At 40.8% G+C, this 25630-nt stretch overlaps 1 protein-coding gene across 2 annotated transcripts in view; it reads left to right on the top strand.

Annotated features, from left to right (window-relative positions):
• The window catches only part of SLC25A12 (solute carrier family 25 member 12), a 115834-nt gene that overhangs the window by 5981 nt on the left and 84223 nt on the right, over nt 1-25630 (top strand). For both annotated transcript variants that reach the window (XM_025404089.1, XM_025404088.1), the window contains exon 3: nt 22287-22429. In XM_025404089.1, coding sequence (XP_025259874.1) covers nt 22426-22429 — 4 coding nt within the window. In that variant the 5' untranslated portion in view covers nt 22287-22425. The remainder of the gene's footprint in view (nt 1-22286; nt 22430-25630) is intronic.

The raw sequence follows: 25630 nt of genomic DNA, 5'->3' as shown, positions 1-25630 counted from the left end.
GTGGCTGATGACTGGGGAAATGAAAAGCAAGGAGAGTACCAGCGACTTATAAGGGAAGAATCTGTCAAATTTGGTATTAAATGTGGAAGTAAGGGAAGAAGTAGTGAACCTGTCAGTTTTAGGATAGATGTTAATTGATAAGGCATCTATTTGGATAATTTTTTTTGGGGGGTGGGGTTAGTTTGGTTTCTAAACAAATGTATCTCACTAAGTTAAAGTTGGATTCGGACAGATACAAATTTGTGCAGGTGGTAGATGAATTCCTTGTAGTTAAAAGGATTAAAAATATAAAGCAAGGCAGAGGATCAGGGGCTGATTTAAAAGTGATATCTCCAATTGAAGTGGGAAGGAGGAGGAGGAGAAATAGGGAGAATGGTCCCATGAAAGTTTAAAGTAGGAGTTTCACAAAAAGGGTGTAATTAAAGGTTGAAATGTAGATTATTCTGTTATTAGTATGATTTAGTTTGGGGAGGATTTTGGGGTCACTTGAGTTTAGAATTATTTGAGCTACTTAAAGACTATAAAGAGATGTAATTTTAAATTTTAGAATACAGTTGAAAACTCTTTGTAAAATATAGATCTGTGGCATTAACTGTCTAAGTTCACAAATAGTAAAAATTCCTACTTTCAAATAAGAATATTTCGTTAAACTTTTGAGTCATAGGTCAAAAGTCATTTGTAAAACAATAAAATGGCCAGGTGCGGTGCCTCACACCTGTAATTCCAGCACTTTGGAAGGCTGAGGCAGTTGAATCACTTGTTCGAGACCAGCCTGGGCAACATGGTGAAAACTTGTCTCTGTAAAAAATATAAAAAATTAGCCAGGTGTGGTGGCGCACGCCTGTAATCCCAGCTACTAGAGAAGCTGAGGCAGGAGAATTGCTTGAACCCAGGAAGGGAGGTTGCAGTGAGCCAAGATTGTGCCACTGCACTCCAGCCTGGGTGACAGAGCGAGACTCACTGTCTCAAAAAAAAAAAAAAATTAAAAAATGTGTATGTGTATGTTCTTATTTGAAAGTACTGGTATATCAGGTGGGTGCGGCAGCTCATACCTGTAATCCCAGTGCTTTGGGAGGCTGAGGTGGGAGGATCACTTGAAGCCAGGAGTTCAAGACCAGCCTGGGCAGCAAAGCGAGATTCCATGGCTACAAAAAAAAAAAAAAAAAAGTATATATATATAAATTTAGCTGGGTGTGGTGGTACATGCCTGTAGTCCTAGCTGCTCTGGAAGCTGAGATGAGAGGATCACTTGAGCCCAGAAGTTCGAGGTTGTAATGAGTTATCACCCACTCCAGCATGGGTGACAGAGCAAGACTTTGTCTCAACAAAAAAAAAAAAAAAAAAAAGGAAAAAAGAAAAGAAACTGGCAACTGACTTATCTATATATCTATGTTTAGTGAAATTATATGAGAATTGGTGCGAGAGTTCATAAGCAGGGCTTTGTAAGAGTAAAGCATTATTATTTTGAATACAGGGAAATAGGTTCATTTTTCCTGTGGTGTTCATTGCTTCTCAAGTTTTGATGAGCTATGTTTCTATTAGTTAAAAAACATCAACAACAACAATATGCACTAAGAGTCTGCCTTTTTCTGCCCACCTTCATTCTGCTAAGTTCATGAAATTGGAGTACAACAAATGAATTCTTATGTGTTAGGCTGTGCTGTAATTTTACAACCGGTTCAAGCTAAGATTTTACCATTACCACCCTTACAACTGTCATTTTTTGATTTATCCCTTTCTTCTTTTAACCTCTCTTACCCACACACTGTCATTGATCCAATTTAGCTACATCAGCAGTATACAGTAGCAAAAGGAGACGATAGGAGCAGCGAAGGAGGTGAGGTGGGACAGCAGGAACATCACAGGCCGTTTGTTATAAGTCTGACAAATTTCTAAATGAAGAGTTAATTTTGTCTGTCCCTTGTGGCAAAGCAGATTTATCAAAAACATTTAAATGAATTATTTTTAAATCTCTCTCTTGTTAATAGACTTCTTTTGTTTGCTGGTATATTGTATAATAAAGGCAATATATGTTAAGACTGCAACTATATTTGCCAGATCAAAAATTTACTGAAATGTAGACCTCAAATATTATTTTAATTTTGTTCTTTTTTCATTATCACCAGTGTAACAATGAAGATCATATCCCATACAAAATTATGAAAATGTGCTTTTTTCCTGTCTATTTTAGGTTAGAGAATAAAGAGGAGAAGATACTGTTAATGTAAAGCAAAGAGCGATTCCTCCTTAGAGTTTTTAATAACGTATTACTTTTTAATGGAAAGATATGTTCTTTTATTCAAATAGTTTATGTATTTTACTTATTCTTGGCAGTAGGCTGGGGCTGAGAAGGCAGTAAAGCAGGGCTTTTAGCAGAAGACCCTTACTCTTTGTTGAAATATACATTAGGGCTGTGTTTCCAAAAGTGTGGAAGGTGTACCACAATATTAGAGTAACAATAAGATTATCAAGTATTAAAGGGTGATACAGTATTTGTGGAAACAAAGACTCTGAAAAACAATCTGGCAGTGGTTTAAAATAAAAAGAAAACATCATTTGAACAAACAATGGTATTTTCTTTTGGATTATTTATCCCAGAGACATAAAAATATTTGTAAAAATATAAGACTATAGGGCCAGATGCAGTGGCTCACGCCTGCAATCCCAGCACTTTGGGAGGCCAAGGCATGTGGATCACGAGGTCAGGAGATCGAGACCATCCTGGTTAACACGGTGAAACCCTGTCCCTACTAAAAATACAAAAAGTTAGCCAGGCATGGTGGCGGGCGTCTGTAGTCCCAGCTACTCGGGAGACTGAGGCAGGAGAATGGCGTGAACCTGGGAGGCTGAGGTTGCAGTGAGCCAAGATTGCGCCACTGCACTCCAGCCTGGGTGACAGAGTGAGACTCTGTCTCAAAAAAAAAAAAAAAAAAAAAAAAATATATATATATATATATATATATATATGTATGTACAGGGTTAACTGCAGCACTGAATTTTTCCTCAAAAAAAAAAAAAAGCCTGGGCAACATGGCGAAACCCCATCTCTACAAAAAATACAAAAACCTAGCTGGGTGTGATGGCATGAGCCTATAGTCCCAGTTACTTGGGAGACTGAGGTGGGAGGGTCACCTAAGCCTGGGAGGTTGAGGCTGCAGTGAGCTATGATTGCACCACTGCACTTCAGCCTGGGTGACAGAGTGAGACTGTCTCAAAACAAAACAAAACAAAAAAGCTATTATATTAAAGAGGAGTGATAGAAGACTTATGGAATAGCCATACCGTGTAAGTTATGTAGATACTAAAAAGGCTGAGTTAGGCCTAGACCACCAATTTAGAGAAATTTTTCAATGTACTATTAAGTGAGAAAGATGGAAATAAGTATATATAGCATGATTCTGATTTGTAAAACAAAGTCATTTTATATATGTTGTGTGTAATGTTTACATATAATATGTTTGTGTATGATTTAATGAGCACTGAGACTGAGAAAGGTATGAGAGGATAAATACTAGGTTGTTAACTTGGGGGAAGAATAAAGAGGAAAATAGAAATAGTCTCAATGTGTATGTATTAAGCTTTGAGCAAGTGAGTAATTTAAAAAGGAGGAATCTAGCAATTCAGAGCCTGAAGCTACAAGAGGATTTCCCAGCATAATTTCGATTGAATAAACCCAGTATGAGACACACAGAATAGGATCTACAGTTTTATTAACCATGCTATTATAATTGAGGGTCTTCACCAGTTCCTCAGAAATATGGAACTTGAATATGATAACCTATTGATTGATTGATTGATTGAGACAGAGTCTTACTGTGTTGCCAGGCTGGAGTGCAGTGGCGTAATCTTGGCTCACTGCAACCTCTGCCTCCCGGATTCAAGCAATTCTTGTGCCTCAGCTTCCTGAGTAGCTGGGATTACAGGCACATGCTTAGCTAATTTTAGTGTTTTTAGTAGAGACGGGGTCTCACCATCTTGGTCAGGCTGGTCTCGAACTCCTGACCTCAGGTGATCCACCTGCCTCAGCCTCCCAAAGTGCTAGGATTACAGGCGTGAGCCACCATGCTCAGCCTTTTCTAAATACTTTAGAAAGTATTTACCATAAACTATATAGCGTTCTCGTTAAAAAAACAAACAGTATTAGGCATTAAAGGCAGACTAGCAGGATGGTGAGACTTTGTCCTTGAATCAAGCAGAAGGATTCAAAAATAATTGAAAATATATGAAAATTAGTGTTATTAAATGCCATGTGATGTTCTGCTACCAATCAATACACTTTTTTTTTTTTTTTTTTTTTTGAGATGGAATCTCGCTGTCACCCAGGCTGGAGTGCAGTGGCTCAGTCTCGGCTCATTGCCAGCTCTGCCTCCTGGGTTCATGCCATTCTCCTGCCTCAGCCTCCTGAGTAGCTGGGACTACAGGCGCCCGCCACCACGGCCAGCTAATTTTTTGTATTGTTAGTAGAGACGGGGTTTCACCGTGTTAGCCAGGATGGTCTCAATCTCCTGACCTCGTGATCCGCCTGCCTCAGCCTCCCAAAGTGCTGGGATTACAGGTGTGAGCCACCACGCCTGGCCAATCAATACACTTTTAATTGCCTACTATGTACCAGGCTAAGCACTTTACTAGGTTCTACCTTTATAGAGATAATATAGAGCTGCTTAGTCAGGGTAGGGACAATACAAAGGACTTCAGTGAAGGTAGAACCTCACATTCTTTTTTTTCTTTTTGGTGGGGTACAGAGTTTTGCTCTTGTTGCCCAGGCTGGAGTGCAGTGGTGCAATCTCAGCTCACTGCAACAACTGCATCCTAGGTTCAAGTGATTCTCCTGCCTCAGCCTCCTGAGTAGCTGGGATTACAGGTGTGTGCCACCACATCTGGCTAATTTTTTTTTGTATTTTTAGTAGAGATGGGGTATCATCATGTTGGCCAGGCTGGTCTCAAACTCCTGACCTCAGGTGATCCACTTGCTTCGACCTCCCAAAGTGCTGGGATTACAGATGAGAGCCACCATGCCCAGTCTAGAACCTAACATTCTATGGGTGAGGTAGACAATAAAAAAAGCCCACAGAGCAGACCACGAGGTCAGGAGTTCGAGACCAGTCTGGCCAACAAGGTGAAACCCCGTCTCTACTAAAAATACAAAAATTAGCTGGGCATGGTGGTGGGCGCCTGTAAGCCCAGCTACTCGGGAGGCTGAGGCAGGAGAATTGCTTGAACCTGGGAGGTGGAGGTTGCAGTAAGCTGAGATCGTGCCACTGCACTCCAGCCTGGGCGACAGAGGAAGACTCAATCTCAGGAAGGAAAAAAACAGGCCCACAGATTGGCTGGGCACACTGGCTCATCTCTGTAATCCCACCTCTTTGGGAGGCTGAGGCAGGAGGATCACTTGAGGCCAGCAGTTTGAGACCAGCCTGGCCAACAAAATGAGATTCTGTCTCTACAAAAAAAAAAAAAAGAAAGAAAGAAAATTAGCCAGGTGTGGTGGCACGTGCTTGTAGTTCTAGCTACTAGGAAGGCTGAGGAAGGAAGATCATGTGAGCCCAGGAGTCTGAGGTTACAGTGAGCTAGGGTCATGCTTCTACACTCGCGCCTGGGTGATAGAGTAAGACCCTATCTCTTAAAAAAAAAAAAAAAAAAAAAAAAAAGCTTACTACAGATTGTGACATGTGCAAGGAAATAAACAGAATGATGAGAAGGGCCATCGTTTTTAAAATCATTTTTCAAGAGAGTGGTCAGTGAAGGGCCCTTAGGAGGCAATATTAAGAGCTAAGAGGGAATGAGGGTGAAGTGGAGGGAATTCCAGAGGGCTCACACGTACAAAGCTTAGATATAGAAAAGGGTTTGATGTGTTCAACAAACAGAAAGGAATGACCAGTGAGAGCTGAGGCGGAAGGAGCCACATCCAGCAGGGCCTTGTGTAGACCATAAAGAAAAATTTTGATTTTTTTCTAACACCAGCATGAAAACCACTGAAAGTTGTTCACCTTGTGAGTGGAATGATTACATTTACAGTTTAAATAGATCATACTGCAATAGAAACTGTTTCTTATACATTTCTGTGCTTGTTTATGGATGACTGCTTTGAGTAGACAGTGATTCTTTCAATTTATTTTATTTTATTTATTTATTTATTTGAGACAGAGTCTTGCTCTGTCGCCCAGGCTGGAGTGCAATGGTGCGATCTCGGCTCACTGCAACCTCCACCTCCCAGATTCAAGTGATTCTCCTGCCTCAGCCTCCCATGTAGCTGGGATTACAGGTGCCCGCCACCTTGCCTGGCTAATTTTTGTATTTTTAGTAGAGATGAGGTTTCACCATGTTGGCCAGGCTGGTCTCGAACTCCTGACCTCAGGTGATACTCCCGCTTCGGCCTCCCAAAGTGCTGAGATTACAGGTTTGAGCCACTGCACCCGGCTGATTCTTTCAATGTAATGTCCTCCCGTCTATAGAGTTCCTAGAACATCTTGAGCTGGATGAAACTCCTTTTCATCCAGGAGGCAGCAGAATGTACCTGGAGCCTACATGGGATTTGTAGTCTAACCTGGTTTTGGATCCTCATTTGAAACCTTTTGGCTTTAGGTGTTTACTTTTGGAGCCTGTTTTCTCATCTGTCTAAGAAGGGATTACTACACCTAGCACATAGAGATGTTCTAAAGATTAAATAAAATAATATGTAAACTATGCAGAACCAAGTAAAGCTTAGTTCCTTATCTATTTCCTTCTCTTCTAAGTTGAGATTAGGGTGTTTTGTTTGTTTGTTTCTTGAGTAAGATCTGAGTCTTTTGTCTTCTCCAGATGACTGTGCTGGACCTAGTCAAGAGACTAAGATGTTAATATGTATTTATGCTTATGTACATATAATGAGTTAATTACTTACATTCTTGAGACATCCATCTGAAGTTATTGACAAATCCCTATTTCTCCCAAGTCTATGAGGTTCTAAGATGTTGTATAGTCACAGTCTAAGGCTGGGAGACCCGAGAGACCATGGAAGATGTTTGCCGTTTTCTTCTAAAACTTCATTTGCTCAGTCTGGACGTGAAAAAGAGTAACAGTCCAACCATAGGCTCTGAAATCCCAAGACACAGACTTGAAATACATATTATTTTTTGTGCGTAACTTTCTTTTCTTTTTTAAATTCACCACCTCCCTGTTCTGTGCAGATTTCTGTTAGTACTGTGGAAATTTCTGAAAGCATGTTCCACGGAAACCATTACTATGGCCAACACTGGGTTTCTAGAACTGGAAGAAATACACATTTTGAAAAGATGTTAGTCAGTACTATTTCAGTCTTCAGTGACAGGCATTTTGGTTAAACATGCGTAGGACTAGAATGTACTGGCTGTAGCGATGAGTGGGTCAGGAGCTTAACTGCTATCACCAGGGATCATGTACCTCTCATCTCTTAGTTTTGGTTTCTGTTGTGCTAGCTTCATTCTCAAACAGGCTTTGCCATATGGAGCATCCCCAGATTAAAATCCTACCCATTCACCTGGAAGCCTAGGGCTGACTCAGGGAGGCTGGGAGACAGAGATGGCAAGAGAATCTGTGCCTCCAAGTCAACACTGCTGTATTTGGTAGCTTTCTAGAACATTCCAGTGCAGCTGTCATACTATCTGCAAAAATGCCTTAAGTGAAATGACAAAAAATAACCAAAATTAGGACCCCTGAAGAAGAAATGTATCCTCACCTCATTTTTTCTTCAGATACCTCTCAGTCTTCTTTCTAGTCTTTTTCTTATGGTGATCTTCCTCTCCCCATCTTTTTTTTTTTTTTGAGACGGAGTCTCGCTGTGCTCCCAGGCTGGAGTGCAGTGGCGTGATCTCGGCTCACTGCAAGCTCCGCCTCCCGGGTTCACGCCATTCTCCTGCCTCAGCCTCCCAAGTAGCTGAGACTACAGGTGCCCGCCACCACGCCCGGCTAGTTTTTTGTATTTTTAGTAGAGACGGGGTTTCACCATGTTAGCCAGGATAGTCTCGATCTCCTGACCTCGTGATCCACCCGCCTCGGCCTCCCAAAGTGCTGGGATTACAGGCTTGAGCCACCGCGCCCGGCCTCCCCATCTTCTTTTCTGTCCTCACCCTACTCCTCCCATCCCATGGCTGATTATTTTCAGCAGCTCTATTCAACACAGATTGCTATTGATTGTCCTACAAAGAGCCAGGTACTGTGCAAGGTGCTAGAGGTATGAAGATGAATAAGGCATCCCTGTTTTTAAAGGACTCATAGCCTAGAGTTACTTAAATTACACATCCCTACATTAATACATTTTGTTTTGTTTTGTTTTGAAATAGAACATTCTGTATAAAGCTGAAGGCTTGAAGTCCTTCCTGAGCTCTACCCCAAAAGCCAATAATTCCCTGCCACCTAAGAGGTAACCACTGTTCTTGGTCGTGTTACTTTCTGATCTTTCCCCATACATTTACATAGAAAATATGGAATTTTGGCCAGGCGCGACGGCTCACACCTGTAATCCTAGCACTTTGGGAGACCGAGGCGGATGGATCACCTGAGGTTAGGAGTTCAAGACCAGCCTGGCCAACATGGTGAAACCCCGTCTCTACTAAAATACAAAAATTAGCCAGGCGTGATGGCGGGTGCCTGTAATCCCAGCTACTCGGGAGGGTGAGACGGGAGAATCACTTGAAACTGGGAGACGGTGGTTGCAGTGAGCTGAGATCATACCACTCCACTACAACCTGGGTGGCTGAGTGAGACTCCATCTCAACAACACCAACAACAACAACAAAAAGAAAATATGGGGTTTTGTGGTTTTAAAAAACATAAACAATAATAGCTAATGCTTACTGTGTCACTGTTATGTATCAGGCACTATTTTAAGTGTTTTATGTAAATCATCATATTTAATCCTCAGAACAACTCTATAAGGTAGGTACTATTAATATTCCCATTTTACAGATGAGGAAACTAAGCCCCAGAAAGGTTAAGTAACTTGTTCAAGGATATACAATAAACGGAAGAGCCTTGCTTTATATATTTTAATGCAATTTGCCTTTTAAACTTATTATTATTTGGAGATACAGGTACGTTAGTTTGTAAAGAATTGTTTAATTATTTTTCTGTAGCCTTTTAAAAAACTTTGTTATGAGAAATTTCAAACATATACAAATCTAGAGAAAATAGAATAATGACAGATAGATACCATGGATGATTAGAGGGAGAAAGGAAGGAGGGGAACAGGGTGGAAAAACTATTGGGAACTATGCAAACTATCTGGCTGATGGGATCATTTGTACCCCACACCTCAGTATCACAGTTTTCCCTTGTAACAAACCTACACATGTACCCTCTGAATCTAAAATACGAATTGATATGAGCCCGGTGCGGTGGCTCATGCCTGTAATCTCAGCACTTTCGAAGGCCGAGGTGGGTGGCTCACTTGAGGTCAGGAGTTCGAGGCCAGCCTGGCCAACATGGTAAAACCCCGTCTCTGCTAAAAATACAAAAATTAATGTGGTGGCGCATGCCTGTAATCCCAGCTACTAGGGAGACTGAGGCAGGAGAATCGCTTGAACCTGGGAGGTGGAGGTTGCAGTGAGCTGAGGTCGTGCCATTGCACTCCAGCGTGGGTGACAGAGGGAGACTCCATTTCAAAAAGATAAAATATGATTTGAAATTTTTTTTAAAAGGTTTGTTGTAATTCTAACTGAATTAATAAATATTCTTTAAAATCATACCAAAAAAAAAAAAAGAGAAAACAGTATAATGAATCACCATCTATCTGTCATTCCAGTGTCACCAATTATCATGGCTAACCTTGCTTCATCTGTATTACAGCCACACTGGCTTATTTTGAAGCAGTTCTCAGACATCATCTTGCAGTATCCATAAATAGTTCACTATGTATCTCCAAAAGATAAGGACTCTGAAAAACCAACCAAATCATAATACCATTATCACACCTAAAAAATGTCTTGTCATCAGTTTCTTTTGAGTGTTGAAGTTCTCTGTTTCATAGATTTTTAAGTAGCTTTGTTAAAAACAGAATCCAAGCTAGGTTCATACATTGCATTTGGTTGATCTGTTTCTTAGATCCTTTAATACTTTCTGCACCCTACTATGTTAAAGGTCCTTATTTCTCTTTGGTAAAAATCTTGGTATTTAATCAAGGCTTATCAACATTAAGGCATTCCATCCCCCTAGGAGCAGCACCTTGATTGTCAAAATGATGTGATTTGCCCAAGCTTATACATATATATGCTCCTTGTATGTTCCCATGGTTACACAGACCAAGAGACGAAAGTATTTATTTAAGAAATGATGCAAATTAATTACTCAACTTAATCTGCCCTGGGAAGTATTCTAGTTCCAGTTATTGAGTTCTTTGGGTCATTATTTTATTTCCAAGGTTTTTGGTTATTTTGAGTGGAAAATTGTCTTGGTAGATCTTCTTTATTATGGTAGCTTCAGTTGATTTCAGTGATTAATAAGGGTCTTGACCTCCCTGCTGTGTTAGAAATTGCATAATTCAGTAGCTGACAGTAGGGCTTGCTATAGTGGACAGTGAAAATATATTAAAACAACAACAAAAATAAGCACATAGTATTCATGGAAGCAATCTGAGTTAGGAAGGCAGAGCACTGAAGAATTTTTTTTCAGCAAAATCAGTAAAATGTTTTGTTTCTAGTTTATCCAAAATATGCAACTGAAAGTGCTAATCAAAATTAGATATATACAACTGCTTTTCCCTAACGCTCAGGTAGTTGATTTTAGTAACATCAGAAAAATTTTATATTACTAATTAAAATCCCTGTTTTAAAAATTAATATGGCTTAATAAAGTTGTTAAAAAGTCCAAGTGGCCATATGTGTTTAAAATAATTTTTTTCTTATAAAATATTTATGATAGAATGCTCTTTTATTCTAATTGAACTAACATAATAAGATAAGGCAAATTACACATTGTACTGTTTAACAGGGTTTGTGTGTCAGATCTGCTGTGGTCTTTGCTCCTTATGCAGAGTGCTTGTGTAGTGAAAGGGCATGCATTCCCGACTAAATTTGGCTTCCATTGGAAGTAAGAGCCGTAACAGTGAAGGACAGTAAGAGAACTAGCTTCATATGCTCAGTTCTTGCTTTGGTACATATTGTCCTCTTTTATTGTTCAAATAATTCATTTTTCTTTGTGGGAAATGCTCTATGAGATATCTGTAGTTACTAAACTTCATGACATTGTCATTTGAGTTACTGAAATTGAAAGGATGTTAAGATCTGAAAATGTCAGTTCATCTCAGTTGGAACAAAGTCATGGAGGAACAGTTTGTTTTGACTCATATTACAGCCACATGTTGGTTAGACAGAGATAAAGCTGCCTAGACCAGTCAGGACTGATCTTGTGGTAAGCCCAGAAATACTGGCAGCCAACCCAGGGAAACTTTGGCTTGGAGAGAGATGAAAGGTTAGAACAGTAATTTCTTCATGTTTGGGCAAAAGCAGAAAAATTCACTGAGCAAGAGGGAAATTGAGATCCTATGCTTTTCTGTTTCTAAGCATTTTACAGTAACTATTTCAAATTATATTTTACAATTTTGAAGTACTTTGGTGTTCAAGGTGTCATTTTTGCCTCACAATAGGACAGCAGTTTTTCTGCAAACCCTTGTTAAAGAAGAGGCTCCAAGAATCTGCATGTTTTGCCCAAAAGTTCTCGAGTTGATGGCACAGGAGTTTAGAACCCAAGTTTTCTGACCCAGTTTTATTTTTATTTATTTTTTTTTTTTGAGAAGGAGTCTCGCTCTGTCGCCCAGACTGGAGTGCAGTGGCCGGATCTCAGCTCACTGCAAGCTCCACCTCCCGGGTTTACGCTATTCTCCTGCCTCAGCCTCCCGAGTAGCTGGGACTACAGGCGCCAGCCACCTCGCCCGGCTAGTTTTTTGTATTTTTTAGTAGAGACGGGGTTTCACCGTGTTAGCCAGGATGGTCTCGATCTCCTGACCTCGTGATCCGCCCGTCTCGGCCTCCCAAAGTGCTAGGATTACAGGCTTGAGCCACCGCGCCCGGCCTCTGACCCAGTTTTAGTGTCCATCATGCCATCATCTCTGAGCTACTTGACAACAGGCACTGTGTCTTGTTGATCTCTGTATCCCCAGTACTGGGCAGCAGGCATAGTGGCTGGCACACAGTTTCAAAATCAATGCAAAATAACCTGAAAGATTTGATCTTAGCAGATTTTTGGCTTAAAAAGCAGTGTTTCTAGATATATTGCCTTAGTTTTGGTGTGCATACTTGAAAAATCCTTAATCTTGATATACCATATAATTTTTTAAAAGTAACCAGTTTTCTAGTCCTAACACATCAGAATTTTTCTTTATAGTCTCTGGAATATCTTTTAGAGATATAAAACATCAAAGGATCTGTTTATGAACTCAAACTATTTAAACAAGTAATTGGTATCATTTAGAGTATTTGGGCTTTATACTCATTCAAATCATTGAATTTTAAGTTAACCTTTTTTTCTTAGTGGAAATTTAGGGTTGTGTGTCAGTCTTTGTAATGTGTAGTTAATGTAATAATATAGGTTGCATACATACTTCCCCCCGCCCCCCCGGGACAGAGTGTTCTTCTGGTCCCCCAGGCTGGAGTGCAGTGGCAGGATCTCGGCTCACTGCAACCTCTGCCTTCTCGGTTCAAGTGATTCTCCTGCCTCAGCGTCTCGAGTAGCTGGGATTACAGGCGCCCACCACCAGACCTGGCTAATTTTTGTATTTTTAGTAGAGATGGGGTTTTGCCAGGTTGGCCAGGCTGGTCTCAAACTCCTGAGCTCGTGATCCACCCACCTCGGCCTCCCAAAGTGCTGGGATTACACGTGTGAGCCACTGTGCCCAGCCAGTTGCATACATCCTAAAGGTCACATAAGGTTAAATTTGGTAAATTGCAAAGGAGGTACTGCTATCCAGTTTATTACAGTCAGTTGAAGCCTTGGTATGTTGATCTGTTGGCTTGGTAGGCAAAACATTTTTAAATGGCATGATCTTCTCATTTGGAGCTAGAGGTAGTTCAGTGTAATTATGATACACATCTATATATGAAACCCTGCCATCTTTTATAGACAATAATTTTGATTAAATATATGAGGATTCTAATCTCTCATAAGATCTATTTTATTTCTCAAGCTTTAGAATGCTAAGGCTTTCCCAAGCACATGCTAACTATATTCAATGTAAATTTAAATATTTCTGGAAATGTCAAAGCTGTATGTTCTTTTATATTTCAGATACTTGAGTTGGGCTTGGAAAAAGTTTAATAAAGAAAATGGACCAGCTATTTCAGATACTGTCAACTACTTTATGTCAATGTCTTCCATGTGTCCTTGACTTCTTGCCCAAGAGGGAATACAACTGCTTAAGAGATATCTTTGAAATGGCAAATGATGAACTCTAAAGTTACTTGGAGTATAGACATACTTGGGTAATTTCATCTAAAGTCATTTTAGTTCATCCTTTGAAAAGACAGGAACAAAATGAAAATTATATTATGAAACTATTAAATTGCTTGATATACTAAGTATGTATGTGTGTGTGGGGGGGCAACCTAGTGGGACCCCATCTTTACAAAAAAATAAAAATTGAAAAACTTAGCTGAGCATGGTGGCACATACCTGTGGTCCCCGCTACTCAGCAGGCTGAGGTGGGAGGATCACTTGAGTCTGGGAGGTCGAGGCCTTCTGTGAGCCGTGATCCTGCCACTACACTCCAGCCTGGGTGACAGAAAGAGACCCTGTTTCCCAAAAAAAAAACAAAACCCAGACCCCTGATTTAAATATATCACCAATTTTTGAGGTACCAGCTTTATTAGCATAATACCTAAAATATTTTAGCATTTTTGACTGACTGTGGGTAGACAGATTCTAGTTTCAGATATAAACTCCCTCTTTGGTTCTGCTGTTCAGGCAACAGGCTTACAAACATTGCCAAGTAATTGTCTCTAATTTAATGAGTTAATTAGTTAACTGTCTCCTGTAGAGGTCAAGTACTGACTCCTTATGGATGGGAGAAGACTTTTTTCCTCTAAGCTGTACACTCTATCTTTCAGTGAAAATTAAGTTAAAATAGACTAGGAGAGCTGGAGAAAACACTGGCAAAATACCTCAGGGTAAGTGGTTCTTTGGTATCATTTATAACCCCAGATACTGGCACAGCCTATTTCAGTACATGTCAACTAAAGCATTTGTTTTCTTTGTTAGCCGCTGTGTCCTTTGTGGTTTATGCTAAGGCTGCTCTATTTCCTGATAGTTTTAAAGTCAAGAATATTGACATCTTGCCGATTCCATACATACAGTATACTTTAAAATTTTTTAAATTTTGGATTCAAGAGGTTCAGGTTTCTTACAAAGGTATATTGTGTGATGCTGAGGTTTGGGCTTCTGTTGATCCTGTCATCCAGATAGTGAACATGGTACCAAACAGGAATCTTTTCGCCCCCTGCCCTTTCTCTCTCTCCCCACTCTAATAGTCCCCAGTATCTATTGTTCCTGTCTTCATGTCCATGTGTACCTGTTATAGGTAGAGGGTCTTGACTGCAAGTTGTCCAGGGTCTTTTTTTTTTTTTTTTTTTTTTTTTGAGTCGGAGTCTCGCTCTGTTGCCCACGCTGGAGTGCAGTGGCGCAATCTCGGCTCACTGCAAGCTCCGCCTCCCGGGTTCACGCCATTCTCCTGCCTCAGCCTCCTGAGTAGCTGGGACTACAGGCGCCCGCCACCGCGCCCGGCTAATTTTTTGTATTTTTAGTAGAAACGGGGTTTCACCGTGGTCTCGATCTCCTGACCTTGTGATCCGCCCGCCTCGGCCTCCCAAAGTGCTGGGATTACAGGCGTGAGCCACCGCGCCCGGCTTGTCCAGGGTCTTGACTGCAGGTTGTCCAGGGTCTTGGCATTTTGAACAAAGAATTGGACAAAACGCCCAGCAAAGCAAGGAAAGAATGAAGCAACGAAAGAATGAAAGCAGGAATTTATTGAAAATGAAAGTACACTCCACAGTGTGGGAGCCAATGAGCAGCGGATTAAGGGCCTGGATACAGAATCTTCTCAGGTCCAAATACTTCCTAGAGGTTTCCCATTGGCCCCTTGGTGCTTACCTCATGTAAATGAAGTGGTGGCCCACAATCGGTCTGATTGGTTGCTTTCTGCAACCAATCAGAGGCTGAAGTGAAGTTGTAAAGGACACACTCCTGTGCAAACGTCTGATTGGCTGTAGAAAGCAACCAATCAGAGGCTAAAGGAAAGTTATGAAGTTACGAAGTTGTACTTATATGCAAACTGCCTGCAGTCAGTCTGATTGGTTGTGAACAGCCAATTTCCAATATGCCGTGCAGAAAAGGTAGGGGTTTGCAAAGGGAGTAGCCTCTGGTCCTTTTGTTACTTAGGTGTGGAAAGTTAGGGTTTTCCTTTCAATTTAGTTCTAGGAAGTTGGTGTGAAACGGCCTCCAGACCCTATTCTCCTGCCTCATACCCAATATTTAGTTCCCACTTTTAAATAAGAACAGGTGATATTTGGTTTTCTGTTTCTGCATTAATTCTGCCTAGGATAGTGGCCTCCAACTGCATCCACGTTGCTGCAAAGGACATGATTTCAGCCTTTTTTATGGCTGCATAGTATTCTATGAAGTAGATGCCATACATACAGAGCACTTTTATTGTGTGTTTATGTTTTCTATTTAGTGGTTGTAGTCCTGGAGGTCAAATTCAGATATTAGAGAATAGACACCTCTGTGGCAAAAAGAACAATTGTTGCCAAATTTTGTTAATACAAAATTTCTGAAATGTTTTCGTGTGCTCCCCCCTCTTTTGTCATCTGTTAATGAAACAAAGAAGCAACACAAGCAGTTGTGAAGAGAGAGAATAAAGATCACCATAATCCCATCTCTAGTATTTTCTTTTTTTGAATTTGAGATGGAGTTCTGCTCTTGTTGCCCAGGCTGGAGCGCTTTGGTGCAATGTCGGCTCACTGCAACTTCTGCCTCCCGGGTTCAAGAGATTCTCTTGTCTCAGCCTCCTGAGTAGCTGGGATTACAGGCACCTGCCACCACGCCCGCTAATTAGTATTATTATTATTTTGAGACAGAGTTTCACTCTCGTTGCCCAGGCTGGAGTGCATTGGTGCAATCTCGACTCACTGCAACCTCCGCCTCCCGGGTTCAAGCGATTCTCCTGCCTCAGCCTTCCGAGTAGCTGGGATTACAGGCATGCACCACTACACCGGCTAATTTTGTACTTTTAGTAGAGACGGGGTTTCTCCATGTTGGTCAGGCTGGTCTTGAACTCCCGACCTCAGGTGATCTGCCCACCTCGGCCTCCCAAAGTGCTGGGATTACAGGTGTGAGCCACTGAGGCTGGCCAATTTTTGTATTTTTAATAGAGATGGGGTTTCACCATATTGGCCAGGCTAGTCTCGAACTCCTGACCTCAGATGATCTGCCCATCTTGGCCTCCCAAAGTGATGGGATTATAGGCGTGAGCCACTGTGCCTGACCTAGTATTTTCTTACTTTGTATTTTGTGTTTAGTTTTTCCTTCTTTTTAATTTTTCACAGGAGTCAGGCCCAGGATTCCTTGTCAAAGGATTTGAGTGTTTTTATGATTATATATAATGTATACTTGTGTATATGTACCTGTATATTGCTAAGTTTCTTTTCTTTTTTTTTTTTTTTTTTTTTGGAGACGGAGTCTCGCGCTGTCACCCAGGCTGGAGTGCAGTGGCCGGATCTCAGCTCACTGCAAGCTCCGCCTCCCGGGTTCAGGCCATTCTCCTGCCTCCGCCTCCCGGGTAGCTGGGACTACAGGCGTCCGCCACCCCGGCCGGCTAGTTTTTTGTATTTTTTAGTAGAGATGGGGTTTCACCGTGTTAACCAGGATGGTCTCGATCTCCTGACCTCGTGATCCGCCCGTCTCGGCCTCCCAAAGTGCTGGGATTACAGGCTTGAGCCACCGCGCCCGGCCCTAAGTTTCTTTTCAAAAGGACTGAATTTGACAAAAGCAAGATGTATAGGACAGTATAAATAGTATGCTATCATTTATATAAAAAAGAGAAATGAATAAGAATTTCATATATACACACATATATTTGGGTGTATATATATTAACATATATATAATTTACTCGTTTATGCATAAAACATCTCTAGAAGGATACATAAGAAATCGATTGCCTCTCGGGTGGGGAATTGAGTGGGAACAGAAGTAGGAGGAAGACTTTTCACTGTATATTCTTTGCTACCTTCTGAATTTTGAATGGTATGAATGTAATACTATTAAAATAATAAATAAAAAGCTATTAGCAATAGGTAAAAGTACCCACTGTTTTTTCCTTTTCATGCCCACTGTGTTGGTTCAGGCCTCAACCTCTTTCACCTGTATCTTTTATTTATTTATTTATTTTTTTGAGACGGAGTCTTGCTCTGTCGCCCAGGCTGGAGTGCAGTGGTGCGATCTTAGCACACTGCAACCTCTGCCTCCCGGGTTCAAGTGATTCTCCTGCCTCAGCCTCACAAGTAGCTAGGACTACAGGTGCGTGCCACCACACCCAGCTAATTTTTTGTATTTTTAGTAGAGACGGGGTTTCACTGTGTTAGCCAGGATGGTCTCAATCTCCTGACCTCGTGATCCGCCTGCCTCGGCCTCCCAAAGTGCTGGGATTACAGGCGTGAGCCACTGCATCCGGCCTTCACCTGTATCTCTGTAATAGCCACTTACTACTCTCCCTGTTCCAAGTTAGTTCCTCTCTCTTCCACTCATCTTTCATGTTGCCATCAAGGATAGCACAGGTCAGATATGTCTCTCCTTTCTTCTTAAACTTAGTAGTGTCCCAGGCTCACAGAATAAAGTTCAGACTCTTCTGTTTAGCATTCAAAGTCTTCCACCATTTGGTCTCAAACTGCCTTTTCTACTACATGTATTTCTATACGCTCTCTTTATTACCGTATTTCTTTCCAACTAACCCTTTTCCCAGAAAAAAAGGGTATTTTTTGTTTCAACATCTGTTCACATTAGTTTTTTGTGTTTTTGTTTTTAGTTTGAAGTACTCATTCTCTCCACTTGCAATTGAAATTGGATTTAACTTTTAAGGTCCATTCCAAGTGTTGCCTTTCTCCCTCCATTCTCTGGCCCCATCCCACCAGTCCTGGGAATGAATCACTCCTTTTTGGTTCCCATGGTATATTTCTCATGCCATTGTTTGCAACTCATATTCTAGTTACTGGTGGACGGAACTAGTAACAGTAACTAGTAATTGACTAGTAACTAACTTGTCAGTCTCCTTACATTCTGTTTTAAGACTTCCTTGTATCCATCTTTCTTTCCAATTGCAGCAGTCTTCCTCATATTGTGCCTTTCCTCGTTCCTGCGTGTTCTTAACTCTGGTGGTTTTGTGATCTTGGTGGAACATGTCCAGTTGTCTCCTACATGTTAAGAAGAGGAAGAAAAGAAGCAATTGACAGGAATTGATGGAATCTACTTACTATTAGTACAAATATCTTTCAGTTTGCTTTTTCTTTATCCTATGTTTATATACTTATTGTTTTGAAACTTATTTTTTTATTTTTTATTTTTTTTTGAGACAGAGTCTCATTCTGTCGCCCAGGCTGGAGTGCAGTGGCGCGATATCGGCTCACTGCAGCCTCCGCCTCCCGCGCTCACGCCATTCTCCTGCCTCAGCCTCCCGAGCAGCTGGGACTACAGGCGCCCGCCACCACGCCCAGCTAATTTTTTTGTATTTTTAGTAGAGACAGGGTTTCACCATGTTTGCTAGGATGGTCTCGATCTCCTGACCTTGTGATCCGCCTGCCTCGGCCTCTCAAAGTGCTGGGATTACAGGCGTGAGCCACCGTGCCCAGGCTATTGTTTTCTTTATCCTATGTTTATATATTTATTGTTTTGAAATTTTAAAGATTATTTTGTCTTCGTTGTGTAAGTGTGTGAAATATCTAGAGGCCTGGGAGGTCAATAAACTTGTCCAGGGACTCACAAAGGGTTAGTGGTAGAGCCAAGGTTTAAACTCAAAACCCCTTCAAGAATGGCTTTTATAGTCATGTATAGAGAACATGACTTTATTTTGGGGTGATATTTCTTGAATGCTTTTGGTAGCACCAATTAGTAAAAAAAATAAAAAAAAAAAGTCCACGTTGGGCTACTTCTTTTTATTTTTGTTCTGTAGCACAAGTCATCAAGCAACCGCTGGGCTACTTATTTTTTTTGAGACAGGGTCTTGCTCTGTCTCCCAAGCTGGAGTGCAGTGGTGCAATCTTGGCTCACTGCAACCTCCGCCTCCCAGGTTCGAGTGATTCTCCCACCTCTCAAATGCTTTGAATGCTAACCAGAAGAGTCTGAACTTTATTCTGCAAGCCATGGAACAATACTAAAAGTTTTAGAAGAAAGGAGAGACATAATCTGATCTGTGCTATCCCTGATGGCAACATGAAAGGTGAGTGGAGGAGAGAGGAACTAACTTGGGACAGGGAGACTAAGAAGTGGCTATTACAAAGATGCAGGTGAGGGCCCAGCATAGTGGCTGACACCTGTAATCCCGGCACTTTGGGAGGCCGAGGCAGGTGGATGATGAGGTCAGGAGATCGAGACCGTCCTGGCCTAACATGGTGAAACCAGTCTCTACTGAAAATACAAATTAAGTGATTCTCCCATTCCTCTCAGTCTCCTGAGTAGATGGGACTAAAGGCACAGGCCACCGTGCTTGGCTAATTTTTGTATTTTTAGTAGAGATCCATTTCACCATGTTGTTCAGGCTGGTCTTGAACTCTTGACTTCAAGTGATCTGGCCGCCTTGGCCTCCCAAAGTGTTGGGATTACAGGCATGAACCACTGCACCTGGCCACTGGGCTACTTCTTATGCAGGCTGATATAGCACTTGGGGTGGTAGTCTCTGTGGCGTTTTTTGTTTGTTTTTTATTCTTTGGGACAGGGTCTTGCTCTGTCACTCGGACTGGAGTGTGGTGGCACAATCATGGCTCACTGTAGTTTCGACCTCCCAAGTTCCAGTGATCCTCCCTCCTCAGAATCCTGCATAGCTGGGACTACAGGTGTGCACCACCGTGCCCAGCTACTTTTTAAATTTTTTGTAGAGATCTGGTCTCTCCATGTTGCCCAGGCTGGAACTCCTGAACTCAAGGGATCCTCCTGCCTTGGCCTCCTAAAGTACTGGAATTACAGGTGTGAGCCACTGTGCCTGGGCTAACTCTTTTCTTATTGAAAGAATAGGTGGCTTTGTTTAGTCAGATCCACAAATGGAGACACTTGCAATACTTGACCAGAAAGCAAACCAACAATCATTTGCCCTGATTCTTCTTCCCCATCTTGTTTCCCAGAAGCAACCACTTGTAACTCTCTTAGCTATTTCTTTTGGTATTTCCCTTCACATTTCTATATTGATATGTCTAGACATTTTTGACTTTGTTACAGTAGCTGAGGTCCTAGCTTCCTTATACTACTTCCTCTCACATTCCTCTCAGTATATTTATAATTTTTTTTTCCAAGACAGGGTCTTGCTCTGTTGCCCAGGCTGGAGTACAGTGGCATGATCACTGCTCACTGCAACCTCCACCTCCCAGGCTCAACCAATCCTCCCACCTCAGCCTCCTGAGTAGTTAGGACTACAGGCACATGACATCATGCCCAGCTAATTTGTGTATTTTTGTAGAGATGGAGTTTTGCCATGTTGTCCAGGCTGGTCTTGAACTTCTGGGCTCAAGCAGTCATCCGCCTTGGCCTCCCCAAGTGCTGGGATTACGGGTGTGAGCCACTGCACCTGTCCTATTTATAATTTTTATTAAATTAACATTTGATATCTATATTATTATGACTATAAATACTGTTTATTTTGAGCCAAGTCATAGATTATGATATTTTCTATTTTTGTACAATAAAAATAATTTCTCATAGTTAAAAATTACCAAACTTTTGATTTGCCTAGTTATTTGTGTACCTATTACCAATTCATTCATTTGCCAAATATTTACTGAGTGCCTACTATAAGCCAGGCATCATTCTTGGTGTTTGGGATATCTCAGTAAACAAATTAGACAAAGATTCTTTGCCTTGTGACACATTCTAATTGGGAGATAGACAATAACCATAAGTAAAATATAAAGTATGTTAGAAAGAGGTGCTGAGGGAAAAAAAGCAGGGCTGTTGAGGAGCATGATGCCCTTGATTCATGATTCTTTATATGTGACCTGGTTTTTCTCTCTGAAAACTTGTAGAATTTTCACTTCATTTGGATGTTCTGCAATTTAACAGTGATGGGCCAGGCCCTGGTGTAGATGTTAGTTTTAATTTTTCGTGCTTGACATTTTGTGAGCCCTTGTATTCTTCAGTTCTGATCTTACTGCTTTGTTGGGTGACTGAAGTAATGATCAATCTGATGCAACTCAAGGAGAAGAGCTTTGGTTGTTCATGTTTGGTTATCCCATAGTATATAAAGCACTTCAATGAGTTTCTTTGATGCAAGTATTATTACTTTATTTTAAAAAATTATTGATGTAAGAATTACTGATGTCAAAGAATATTTTAATTTATTTCCTATTTCCAGCTGCTGGAACTTGGTATGATGAAAGGTCTTGTTTGTTATTCCTTTTTCATTCATTTCACTTCGAAGGTTTGGCAGGTTACATGTCTCCCTGGTGCTCTTGTAGACAGGGAGCCTCTGGGAGTCACTTTCAGGTCCTGGCTGCTCTTTCACCTTTCTTAGTCTTTTCATATCTTTTATCTTACCAGTATGTGTATTTTTAATTGAGATAAAATTCACATAACGTAAAATTCACCATTTTAACCATTTTAAAGTATACAATTCAGTGTTTTTTTTTAAAGTATATTTACAATGTTTATGATGCTACCACTATCTAATTCCAGAACATTTTCATCATCCCCAAAGAGAAATGTGATACCTAATAAGCAGTTAACTCCCATTCTCCCTCTCCTTTCAGCTCCTGGCAACCAATATTCTGCTTTCTGATTCTATGGTCTTGCCTATTGTGGACATGCCACGTAAATAGTATCACATAATACATGGCCTTTAGTGTCTGGCTTCTTTCACTTATCATAAAGTTTTCAAGGTTCATACATGTTGTGCATATATTAATACTATAAAATGTTTTAAAATCAGACTCTGAATATTTGATTTTTCAGTATCCAGAGAAAAATTCTGCATTTATTATCTTTATTTTGATTTTAATACTGGCCTGTAATTTACCTTTTCACAAAACATCTATTGGATATAAAATGATACTGGATAATTTTTCAGTATACGTTATTTATTTGTTTTTTTAGTATGCCAGTACTGAGGTTGATGGAGAGCATTACATGACTCCAGAAGACTTTGTTCAGCGCTATCTTGGACTGTATAATGATCCAAATAGTAACCCAAAGATCGTGCAGCTCTTGGCAGGAGTAGCTGATCAAACCAAGGATGGGTAAGTATCTTCCTGCATTTTCTGAAAACTAATGTTCTGGAATATATTGTTAAAAATTTAAAAAACTGGCTGGGCGTGGTGGCTCATGCCTGTAATCCCAGCACTTTAGGAGGCCGAGGCAGGCGGATCACCTGAGGTTGGGAGTTGGAGACCAGCCTGACCAACATGGAGAAACCCTGTCTCTACTAAAATACAAAATTAGCCGGGCATGGTGGCCCATGCCTGTGATCCCAACTACTCAGGAGGCTGAGGAAGGAGAATTGCTTGAACCTGGGAGGTGGAGATTGTGGTGAGCTGAGATTGAGCTATTGCATTTCAGCCTGGGCGACAAGAGCAAAACTCTATCTCAAAAATAAAAAAAAATTAAAATTAAAAAAACCCACAGGCTTACCTATGAGTATCTAGAATTTTAATATTAGTAAATATGTAATTAGTAATTATCAATTTGCTCTTTAGTAATTAGAAAATATGTATTTATAATAAATATATTATTATTATACTTTTGGGATACAGAAATCATTACGAAAAATGTATTCAAAAAAATTTATTTGGAAAAATAATGGGAGGTTTATGTTGAAAACAATTAAGATACCAGGCAAGTAAGTATTCTACTTTATAGGTCAAATTCTGAGCCAATAATTTTTTTTTTTTTTTTTTTTTTTTTTTTTTTTTTTTTTTTTTTTTTTTGAGACGGAGTCTCGCGCTGTGTCACCCAGGCTGGAGTGCAGTGGCGCGATCTCGGCTCACTGCAAGCTCCGCCTCCCAGGTTCAGGCCATTCTCCTGCCTCAGCCTCCGAGTAGCTGGGACTACAGGCGCCCGCCACCACGCCCGGCTAGTTTTTTGTATTTTTAGTAGAGACGGGGTTTCACCATGTTAGCCAGGATGGTCTCGATCTCCTGACCTCGTGATCCGCCCGCCTCAGCCTCCCAAAGTGCTGGGATTACAGGCTTGAGCCACCGCGCCCGGCTTGAGCCAATAATTTTTAAACCACACTAACTGGAGATCTATGTTTTGTTTTGTTTTGTTTTGGTCTACATTAAAGAAATATATATATATATATATATATATTTTTTTTTTTTGTAATGGAGCCTTGTTCTGTTGCCCAGGCTGGAGTACAGTGGCGTGAACTCAGCTCACTGCAACCTCCACCTCCTGGGTTCAAGTGATTCTCCTGCCTCAGACCTCAAGTAGCTGGGATTACAGGCATGCACCACCACACCTGGCTGATTTTTGTATTTTTAGGAGAGACAGAGTTTCACCATGTTGGCCAGGCTGATCTCAAACTCCTGACCTCAAGTGATCTGCCTGCCCTGGCCTCCCAAACTGCTGGGATTAGAGGTGTGAGCTACCATGCCCAGCCTTTAAAAAATGATATATACTAGTTGTATAATTAAACTATATATTTTATTCAAAGTTTATAAAAATGGTGTTATTTACTGTGATTATCAAGGATACAGGCATTTCTTTTTTTCGAAAAAATATTTCATGGGAAAAGCCACATTTTATGTTGAATAATCTGAGCAGAATGAGTTCCAAATAACCAAGTATATTTCTTTCATTCATTCAATAGGTATTGAGTGCCTACTATGCCTCAGGTACTGTTCTTCGTGCTGGGATTATTAATATATCAGTGAAAAAGCCACAAAACGATAATAAGTGAATTATGGTTTGTTAGAAGGCTATAAGTACTATGATGAAAAATAAATTAGGGGAGAGTTTAGGGAGTGATATTTAGTCATTTATCTCTCTGTTTATTTGGTAAACATTAATTGAATAGCCATTGTTTGTCAGGCACTGTTGGGCCTTACAAATACAAACATAAATTAAATGAGGCTTCTGGCCTTCAAAAGAAGCTACTAGCTTAGTGAGAAAGAAAATGACTAAACAAATGAGGTGCTGTCATAGCTATATAAGAGGTGCAGAGGTAACGCAAGAAAGCATGGTTACCTGTTTTGTGTGGTCAGGACAGCATCACAGAAGAGGTGATACTTGAGTGAAATCTGGCAGGATGAGTACAAGCTTGTTAGTAGTTGGATAAGTAGGGACAAGAATTCCAGGAAAGGGAACAGGAATGGCATGAAATATTAAGGGGCACGTGTGTGTGCGCACGCGTGTGTGCGCATTAGTGAATGGCAATGGAGGAGGGTTGTGTTGCAAGTACTTTGATGTGGCTGTGGCGTGGCATTGCTTTGTTGCTGGGGGAAATGTAGTTGGAGTGGCTGACGGCTTTTGACTCTGTCCTGCAGGTATTTTTGGCCTGCTAGTGTATGGGTGTGCGAAAACACAGAAATAACAAGGGGCATCTTGCTAGAATGTCAGTTTACTCAACTAAGGGGAGAAAAGCGATCATTATTTATATCAAAATCATATATGGCTGTATTATGGAGTGAATGTAATATTTGCATGAATTAGATAAAGAAAATTTTGGCTTGTTATGGCAGTTTCAATCTACATCTCCAGGCCTCCAGGGCCTAGGCTCTTTCTCCTTCCTGTTGAGGTGCTTATGTGACAACCTTTGAGAAACTAGGCAGTAAGTAGTCTAAAAATTATTTCCATTGCCACAGATGTAAACAGATTTTAGAAATGGTAGGTTGGAATGGGACAAGACTCATATGCAGTAGAATCAATTTAGGTGGTTATTGTAATAGTTAAAGTAGAAAGATTGGTGTCTAAGTTCTTTGAGTCCAGGATTAGTAATGTATTCAGTTTTATTGTCCCATAGAACCTTGCACAGTGTGTGAAATTTACTATGTGTTTAACACATGTTTGTTTTAGAAAGATTTTATATCATTTATAAATGGCAGGTATTGGGGAACTTGTATACATTTTAGTTCTACTCAAAATATATCAGCTGATAAATCACTGTGGATCATTCAATCATAGGATCTTTCAACAGTGATTAGACAATAAAGCATATGAAAATTAATTATACCTATCAGAATTCCTTCTTCAAAATTATTAAAGGTAACATATATATTTAGCTCTTTTAGAAATTATCATATGGCCGGGCGCGGTGGCTCAAGCCTGTAATCCCAGCACTTTGGGAGGCCGAGGGGGGTGGATCACGAGGTCAGGAGATCGAGACTATCCTGGCTAACATGGTGAAACCCCGTCTCTACTAAAAATACAAAAAACTAGCCGGGCGTGGTGGTGGGCGCCTGTAGTCTCAGCTACTTGGGAGGCTGAGGCGGGAGAATGGC

The sequence above is a fragment of the Theropithecus gelada genome, chromosome 12, assembly GCF_003255815.1.
Source record: "Theropithecus gelada isolate Dixy chromosome 12, Tgel_1.0, whole genome shotgun sequence".
Classification (NCBI taxonomy): Eukaryota; Metazoa; Chordata; class Mammalia; order Primates; family Cercopithecidae; genus Theropithecus; species Theropithecus gelada.
The sequence above is the reverse complement of the archived record's forward strand: the minus strand, read 5'-3'. Positions and strand labels throughout refer to the sequence as shown.